At 35.4% G+C, this 9,535-nt stretch overlaps 1 protein-coding gene across 1 annotated transcript; it reads right to left on the minus strand.

The window, feature by feature from the left end:
* Nucleotides 1-2,772: 2,772 nt before the first annotated feature.
* Nucleotides 2,773-9,302, minus strand: LOC117432461 (tumor necrosis factor receptor superfamily member 9-like). The gene is made up of 7 exons (XM_059002655.1): nucleotides 9,203-9,302; nucleotides 7,463-7,576; nucleotides 6,655-6,786; nucleotides 6,173-6,239; nucleotides 5,646-5,857; nucleotides 5,101-5,214; nucleotides 2,773-4,550 (listed from the first exon to the last, which is right to left on the minus strand). The coding sequence occupies exons 1-7, from the start codon at nucleotides 9,288-9,290 to the stop codon at nucleotides 4,483-4,485; spliced, it is 795 nt and encodes a 264-aa protein (XP_058858638.1). The 5' UTR covers nucleotides 9,291-9,302; the 3' UTR covers nucleotides 2,773-4,482.
* Between the last annotated feature and the right edge of the window lie 233 nt (nucleotides 9,303-9,535).

Raw genomic sequence — 9,535 nt, forward strand, 5'->3', positions numbered from 1 at the left:
ACGTGCAAGGCAAGTAAGATTTATGAAATTATTTTATTACACCCACTTAAACTGAAATAATAAACTATCACAGCGAGCCTGGAATTCACAGTTGAAAAAAATGAGTCACACGTTATCCGCCCAGCAGATCTTTAAAGGGAATGGAGGGTTGTGTGTGAAGGTGGGGAAAGAGAGAGCGGAAATCACAATTCATTAATATTGACACACTTTCTAATGTGTATACTGCTATTTAAAAACAAGTGAGAAAGTGAATGACCTGTTAAACGCCTTGCACAAAAACCAAAACCATGTATGCGTCTGTCAACACTGAGAACAGAACTAGGGATTTCATCTCATTTATCATAATATTCCTAACAGCACAGTGCAGTGCACGTGAATCACCAACTGGAAATGAAATGTCTGATCTGTTTATTTCAGTTTTAGTAACTTTACTGGTTGCGTGTTTCCCAAAATGCAATTTGTCAAACACATTTTTTTTTTTTTTAAGTTTACAAAATTAGTTGGCTGACAATAGCAACCATTGTAGGCAGACCTCGAAATCCTTAAATTAAACTGATGAGTTGTTTGTTATTAGTTTTATATGATTAACAGCTTTATTTTACATTGCATTTTGTACTTAATGGCTTTGACATTTTGGAAAGACTTTCTTTCCCTTATAAAAGTTTACTATAGTAAAAGCCTATCAAAGAGTAATAAAGCATGGTGGAAGCATGGAAAAGAATAGGTAAATCACATAGAGGTATGGTGAAGCATTAAAAAAAAACCATGGCAAAATATAGTAAGTGCATAATAAACCATGGCAAAAACAACAGTAAACTTTATAAGGGTTCTTTCAGAAAACAGGGTAAAAAGCATTGATATTTTAAAGCAAAACTTTGTAAATCAAGCTCGAAATATGTAATAAATTCTCAGCCTTTATAGTTCTTCTCACCTAAATGAACTCTATGCTATTGAACACGTATTTAAAAACATGTTTTCAAACCATCAGTTATAATTAGAGAAAAAATTGGTTGGTACTGTGTTGGTTGACAATGATATCAATCAATACCAGTTATTAAAATATGTACCAAAACAACATTGGTGCGTTCATTTCCATAGCAGTTATATTTCAACCAAAACATAAAAATGGAATTTCCATCATTAGGACAAACCATTTTCATGCTAATTAGCAAATACTGTAGCTGGGGGATAAAAGGTTAAAACCACACCGAATCAGACCTGGTTTGTATGGGTTCCACTTTTAAAACAAAAAGCCTATTTTTTCTATGTCAATACATTGTGAGTTGGGTAATTGTAAAAAGTGATGTCATCTTGTGTAGTTTGGGCGCTAGAACAGTAAAGTCATATTTCTTATACTAAAGCTTTTTGGAAAGATCCCTGCTCAGACCCCAATTCTCCCCTGGTGTGCCATGCAGAGGGCTGAAACCTAGTATCCTGAAACAAAGTTCCAAGCCACAAAGTGGCTTTATGTCCCCTCAACTTATTAGAAATCATGAAAACGTCTTCACTTAAATGCGTTCTATGCACATCTGAATACAGGATAAGATGCAACCGAGTTAGCAAATCTGTAAATGTACAGTGAATCATTTTTATCTATCTTTTTGACTGCTAATGATAGAAGAACTGAACACAATATGATCTGACATTTTGTAATGGATGAACAATGAGTGGTTGAAGCACCAGTGGAAAGTTTATGGAACTAAGCTATGACTCATAAATGTCAATATATGCATGAAGAGCCCAAGGGGAACTTAACTTACTGCTAACAAAACTATGTAAAACAAGGGAAACAGGTCTGAATCAAATGAATGAGTCAGTACTGTAGGCAACACTGTAGACTGTGAGGGAGGTCCAATGCAACTGGAAGCGTTTGCAGTAATGTAAAATCAATGTACTGTACAGTATCCACAATTATCACAGCAAGTAGAGGTTTTAATAATCTTATAATACTGCAGGGGTGCCGTCAACATACTATTATATACATACAAAGTTATTGTAAATACAATAATTAAGATTGAATTGCTGATAATGGTTTTTTGTTTTTTTTTCAAATTGTGCTGTAGCTTTCCGTGAATCTTATCTCTAAACCAAAAGCTTTTGTGTAGTTTGAATAAACAGCTTCCTGGAAAACATCATGTAAAAAAAAAAAAAACACACAAAAAAAAACTAAGCTATGAAAATGTACTTTTAGTTTTTTTTTATTATAGTGTTCTAGACTTTTGCAGGATTCCTTTAAAACAGTCAATCAGAAATCAAACGTTTCAATTTGTGAGGAAGCAGATAAAACTACCTTAATGGGAAGCAATTTAAAGACATTTTAAAACACTCAGTGCAAAGGAGTATGTGCAAGAAACATTTTACTTTTTTGTTAACATTTTCTATATAATATATGTAAGCAATAAGACCCTTCAGGGTGGGCAGTATTGCCCTTATAGCGCCTGGAAGGTCCGGTATTTCCCCATACCACCCACCCTGGAGGGACTTTTTGCGCTTAGAAAATGGGCAACTGTTACAAAAAAAAAAAGACAGAAACAAGTTTTTTGGTTTAAAACAAGAACATTAGGTGGCTCAAGGATATCTGTCCCGGTGAAAAGGCACTTATGCTGGTACTTTTTATTTTCTGGTCATCTATTGAAAGTCAACGTACCGCCCTGCCAAGGGTATTAGCCACTGAGATGCCAGGAAATAAAAAGCCAATTTTCTAAACACAATTATTTCCCTAACCTCCTGGTAGTTCTAAATAGTTCATAAACAGTTTACAGAAGCTTGACATAAATTATGTTGTATATATTTATTTATTTGATGCGTGATTTATAAATACTCAAAAGGTAATATATAAACATTACATTACTGTTGGGTTCAACATTTTAGAGTGAGGAGTATGGAAGTCAAAACCCCATGCTAAAAACACCCCAACTGAAAGCATTCTAACACGTGCTGTAGATGCATCAGAAAAAAGATTGTAATATAGAACATTACACTGCGAAAAGTGCTCCACAAATGTGAGCAATACAACTTTAGAAATAAGTCATAAGTAATATGATTTTAGCAATACTAGTAAATACTAACACATTTATTTTTAAAAGCTGATTGAAAAACAAAATCCTCACTTTTTTTTTTTTTTACAAAATGCCTTTACTTTAAGTAATATTAGTTTCTTTAAGAGTTGGAACTACACAGTAATTATACTTTAATAACAGTAATTACACATAGGGCTGCATAGTTACAAAGTAGAAGCATCTGTAATTACACATAGGGCTGCATAATTACAAAGCAGCAACATCTGTAATTACACATAGGGCTGCATAGTTACAAAGCAACCGCATCTGTAATTACACATAGGACTGCATAGTTACAAAGCATCTGTAATTACTCAATATAACATGTTGACAGTGGCTTTTATAATTACACTATATTTACACATGTGGTTCTGTATTTATACTTACAATGGGATTAGAGTGTAGTTAGAGACACTTAATTAAAGTGTTATCGGTGCTTGAAGTTACGCATTGCTGGCTAATGATACGAATGCATGTATTTTGTGTCTTTTTACAGTGAAAACTGAACTACACTTTCACTATAGGGCTGTGTGGTTGCTTATTCAAGGTGAGCCTCATTCACATTGTTGGGTTCCCTTGCTGGAAAGAACAAGGCTGCAAATACAGAGCTTTGAGGTAAAAGTATGAGAAACTAAGTCAAGTCTACAAAAGTTTTGGCTAGCGCCTTCTTCAGTGTACCCATTTAGAAATGATTGTGTGGTTCAGGGGTTTGTATGCTTGACTTCGTTTCTTACAGTTTTACTTTAGAAATCTGTACCTGTTTCTGCGCAATGCGATTAGTTATGCCAGCTTTCCCTTAGCATTAATCAGAAACGCTGATAGTACATAAATGTGCTCTATATCGTACATAACATAAATGGCCTTGAACAGTAAACATATTGCACACTATTCACAGAACAGAATCTCACCAAAGACATTTTCTTGCTTGATTTAAATCATTTGCTCGTTAGGTTTGTTTTAGACTTCTGGATAGACTTCTCCTGTACATCGCTGTAGATAAACAAATCCACTTCACAGTATTAATCAGAAAATGTAATCCCAGGAGACCTACACAAAGTCCACAAATGTCCTTCAATGCCTTTAAAACAAGGAATATAAGTCATAAAGCAAGAGGAAGAGTCTTGCTCAAAGTTGAGTGTGCAGCCATTATATATACTGTTTTATAGGGTCTACTTAAGGAGTTTCATATGAGCAAACTCATATATTGTTTTCAAGTTGTATCTATCGCAAATTTGGCAAGATACAATCATTTAATATTTGTATTACAAATGTTAAGTTTTTTTTTGTTTGTTTGTTTGTTTTTTGCAATAGCAAAATGCACATGTTAAAGTTTAACCGCAAGCCTGAGGTTAAACATTTGGTATCAAAAGAAAAGCGAAGAAAAAAAACCAAAAAAAAAACCGACATCTTATTTTTCCGAGGATTAGTTTTTAACTATTGTAGAATTGCTTTTCTCATCTTCCTCCTGAATTGGGATCCGGCAGCTGTTGTCTGTAACAAATAAGAAAACAGTGTTGTAGAATTAAGATGGTCTCATTTTTTAATAACCCCCCACCACCCCACCACCCCAGATTGTTAATTGAGAAAGGGCAATGGTTAATAATCAACAGTCTTTGAGCTGATCGGAGCTTGTCTGGGACTGAACAACCTTCCTCATCCCATTCAAATAATTTGACAAGTTGACCTTGCAACTCAGCCAGCCCTTCCTACTCCCCCTGTCAATATCTATGTAGAGCAGATTGCCAGAGTTGAAAAGCCCTGGCACTTACTGTAGGAAACTCCAGACAAGCTCAAAGCAAGCTCAAAGGCAGATTTATAGATGATTTATCAGTGTTCAATGCTAGTTGCGTAATCTTAACGCATGTTCTTAGGTTTTCGAAGAAAATGAGTAATTTACTGTTTAGAGAAAAGGGTTTTGAAAGTCAGCCCTGATAACTCAGTATTGCAGAAGCACATGCACATACTAAGCATAGCAACATCATTAATAAACCATCATTGATGTGTTAAACAGCATTGCAAATAACAGCTAAGATTCACTCACCTCGTGCCGTCTTTTCCATAGGTTTATTCCTATTGATAATGAAAGGCCTGACCAGTCTGGAAAATGCAACAACTGGGGCAAACACCAGAAACATGCCGACTATAACTAAACCAACTGTGGAGAAAAAGGACAGTATAAACACAAATACCAACAGCTGTATTAAACAACAGCAAAATCGAAACACAAGTCACCAAAAACCAAACCGGAATTACAGCCTTTTTATGTACAGCTGGGTGGACACGATTCTTTATATTAACTATGCAATTAGCAGTTATAAATTATAATTATTTATAATAACACTGAATGGCTCGACACTTTTCAAATATTTTTTTGCCTGTAATAAGTTGTAAGAATGTTATAATATATAACCACTTATTCCCTAAAGTATTTTATTTCTATATACCCAAACATTGCCCCTCTAACATAAATGTAAATTATACAGTTTATTATCATTTTTATAATATTTTGATAGAAAATGTAAACCACACTCCCCAACAAAACTTTCAACTGAGCTTCAAACGGAATATCAAAAACAGAACACTCACCAAACAGAACATTTGAGTCATCTGGAGGCATATGTGTAGTGGTTGCTCTGGTAACAACAGTATGAATGGAGAATTGTGCTGCTGTAGTCACTGCTGGGGTTGTAGCCCTGGTTGTTGAGGCAGTTCTCGCTGGTATAATGGTACGAGAAGCCTCATGGCAGACCACATCACTAGTTCTGGACCCATTTGTTTTCACCCCAAGTTCTGAACAGCTGCATTGAGAAACAGGTCATCAAATGAAGCTGCCAGTATGTTTCAGCTAATGGCTTTATCAGGGTAATCCTAGACCTTGAGACAAAGGGACGCCTCACCATGGCCAAACCCAGCTACACTCCAGACCCTCCCCCACAACACACACACACACACGCACGCACACGCGCCTGCACGCACGCACACACACTATTGCTTCATTGATAGTGATTTTCTTATTGCTTGGCTAAATATCTTTACAATCAAGGAAAATCAAGTTAATGATACTTCAATCAACATGCAAAGCTACTTTCAAGGAATCTTTACACCTTACGTACTTGGTCCATTTTTTACATTTCATGTTCAGGTTGTTTGTATAATATCCATCTGGACAGGGCTGGCATGCTGTTCATTCAAAAAAGAAAAAGACATTATTAAATGGCATGCATGGCACTGCAGAAAGAGCTCAGTGAGTCCATTTATAGTGTAGAATGCTTGAAATTACAGGTACTTCCTGGACACTGTCAACAGCCCTCCTCTGACTGTCAGTGATTTGTCGACAGCTGAAAAAGACGCTTTGCCATTGGCTTTGACACTTGCCAGTTTAAAAGATTTACACAGACAATCACTGGGCATTTTGGGTCTCATTTTGGGACTGTTTTTTAGTTGAAATCAAACTTCAATGAATGAATCAAAAATGGGCTTTAAAAACATTCCTTAACCAAACAGTTCCTTTTTATCTTTAGGTAACTAATGAGAAATGGCCTGCCTCCTGTTTAATAGCAGCCATGAAAACAATGGACACTGATATTTCACCTACCATTATTCTCCTGGCCACTGCCCATGTCACAGTAGCATTCCTCACACTCTGGCCCTGAACATTGAAACCCTTCAGTGCATTTACACTGTGTATTAGAAACCGATGTACATGCCTTAATTTGAATGCTCCATTCTAATTAAAAAGGGAAGAAAAAAAATGAGGTCAAAATATGTAACAAAATCGGTCTGTACTGCTTATGCCATTGTCTTATGATCAAGAAGAGATAACATGAAAACATTAACCTTTACAAAGGTTGTAACCATATGATGCCATCACAATATATATATATATATATATATATATATATATATATATATATATACCACACCAACACTCTCTTCCAGTCTTCTAGTCCCCACCCACATGACTAATCTGAATATTTTCTCAAACTAAATCTAGTTTTCTGTTTGTCGAGATTTGTTCACTTGCTTTCCCTTATAAAAGTTTCCTACAGTAAAAGCATAGCAAAGTGTACTAAAGCATAGTAAAAGCATGATAAAGCTTAGGTAAGCATTGTAAAGAATAGCGAGCTGTGGTAAAGCATATTAATAAACATGGCAAATCAGGGTAAACTATTGTAAATGCAGACTATAACCATGGGAAAAGCATGGTAGAACTGCGAAAATACAGTGGTAAACGTTTATAAAGACCAACCCACCCTACATTGTATATTTATAGGTCATTCCCCCAGAGCTGTCATAATAACAAAGTACAGCATGTTAGCATCTGAAATATTGCAAATCAGCATTTGCTTTATGTTTCTTTGCAATGCATTTAGTGCGTAAACCACTTTCATTTTGTTTCTTACTTTGCACTTCACATTCTAAACAGGATTGACAGACATCCACATCAGCGTTCTTTTCCTGGAACCTCCCTTCAGGACAGCGCTCACAGTGCCCCGAGCCACGTATACGTTTCTGTCCTGGAAAACGTGGAAAGAAAGACTGCATTAAAAATAACATACTTGACCCAGCAAAACCAACCTGCTGCTCTGACCAGTAAAATGCCTGGGATTTGAAACAGGGATCGCACATGCAAACTGCTGTTCATAAGCAGTTGCATTTGCAAATACAGACAATTATTATAAACCTGGGTGACACTTTACATTAAGTGTCTCTAATTACTGTGTATTTACATAGTAGTTACTTAGTAAATGCATGTGTACCTATACATAATTACAACGTTATTATGCATAGTTACAATGTTTTGGATGTGTGAATCTTTTTGCACGATCTATATAAACACACAATTGTATCAGAAAAGGGTTAGGGTGGTTAGAGTTATATGAAAAAGATTTACACATTAAGTACATTGTAACTATGCATAATAACATGGTAATTATATGTAAGCACACATGTATTTACTAAGTAACTACTATGTTAATACAGAGTAATAAGAGACACGTTATGTAGTGTTACCGAAAGTTGCATTAAGGCAGCATAGCGACTACTACAAAATAACCAAACATGTCTACTGATGTTATTGATGCACAGTACTGCATGTCAGTAATCAATCAATATATCAATAAGCAGGACTGGTATTGCAGTTGTGGAATCACAGGATCCTTTTTTTCTTTTTTAATCATTACCAAACTAATTGGAAGCAGCTTTTGTTTGTCACATTTTGTGACTTGTTTAGATAATCAGATTATTTCTGTAAAATTAAGAAAACACCAGAAATAACTGCAATGCAAACCCATTGTCTCTATGAGGTTACAAGGGAGTGTTCGGATAACAGGGGAGAACTGATCACCTGTCAGTAGAGGGCAGTATTTGCTTGTTATTTTTTGATAATTACGGTACATAATTATACTCAATGGAAGTCTCCTTGTAGAAAAATATGTTTAAAATGATCAAATTGATGTATTTCAAGTGATAAAACATATATTGATATATGTTAAATGTATTTAAAAATGTATATGTTATCCATATTTATAGCCCATACTTAAAATGTATACCCCATGCACTCAGGAATATATACTGTATATATATATATAATTCTCTCCTTCAATTATTGGTGGTTGCTGTTGGATTTCCTTCAGGCAGTTCAAACTCTATGTTTCCTGTTGCACAAGTTGTTTACAATTGACATGGATGTGGTTGTGCTTCAAAGTTGGAAACAATGTAACATTCAGAAGGCTACAAAGCACAGCAGTTATACAGTGTTAGTGAGTCTCTATGAAGCTGTTAACAATGCTATGCCTACATCTGGTTTTCCACATGCTTATATTATGTTGTTTCACTGTAACCACACATATAATCAAGTATTTTACAATCTACAGTAGAAGGCTTTCATATTCTAGAGCATTTGAAAGGCGTGGAAACTATTGGTCATTTGTAACATTGAATTTTAGCATAGTTATAATGTGCACTTCTTACAACTGAATGAATAGACTCCTGTATGAAACATGTGCAGTATGTGCCTCATGTATGAGAGAGTATGACAGACACATTAAACAACTGAAGTTATGAAGATTATTTACTATGATATTTTTACCCTGAATAAATTGGAAATTTTACAAAATGTTAAATGAAGAAAACAGACTTACCTGGGCCACACAAAGCTGCAATTCCATGAAAAAGTATGCAGCACAGTGCTGTTGAGAAATAAAGTGTTGGGCCATGCAGAGCCACCATGGTGTGCTGAGTGAAGTCACAGGCACAGTGGCATAGACCTCCCTGTCACAGTGTCTTACGTGGTGGGAGCAGCCCCATGACATCACTGCTGAGCTAGTTCCATTACATAGAGTGGCTTAAATGTTACACATTTCATAAGTACTGTACCAAGCAAAACAAAAATACCATTTAAATACTATTTTTTATATCTAACAGTGAGGTAACACAGTTTAATGAAGACTACATTTCACATATACACATTTGAT

Source organism: Acipenser ruthenus, chromosome 27 (genome assembly GCF_902713425.1).
Source record: "Acipenser ruthenus chromosome 27, fAciRut3.2 maternal haplotype, whole genome shotgun sequence".
Lineage (NCBI taxonomy): Eukaryota > Metazoa > Chordata > Actinopteri > Acipenseriformes > Acipenseridae > Acipenser > Acipenser ruthenus.

Bases quoted from the DNA above. Each gene is read 5' to 3' on its own strand.
- LOC117432461 (XM_059002655.1), bottom strand. From the start codon at position 9,290: ATGGTGGCTCTGCATGGCCCAACACTTTATTTCTCAACAGCACTGTGC. The intron at 6,787-7,462 runs GTAAGAAACAAA...CTTTTTAATTAG, and splicing joins TTTAGAATGTGAAGTGCAAA to AATGGAGCATTCAAATTAAG. The intron at 6,240-6,654 runs GTAGGTGAAATA...TTGAATGAACAG, and splicing joins CAGTGGCCAGGAGAATAATG to CATGCCAGCCCTGTCCAGAT.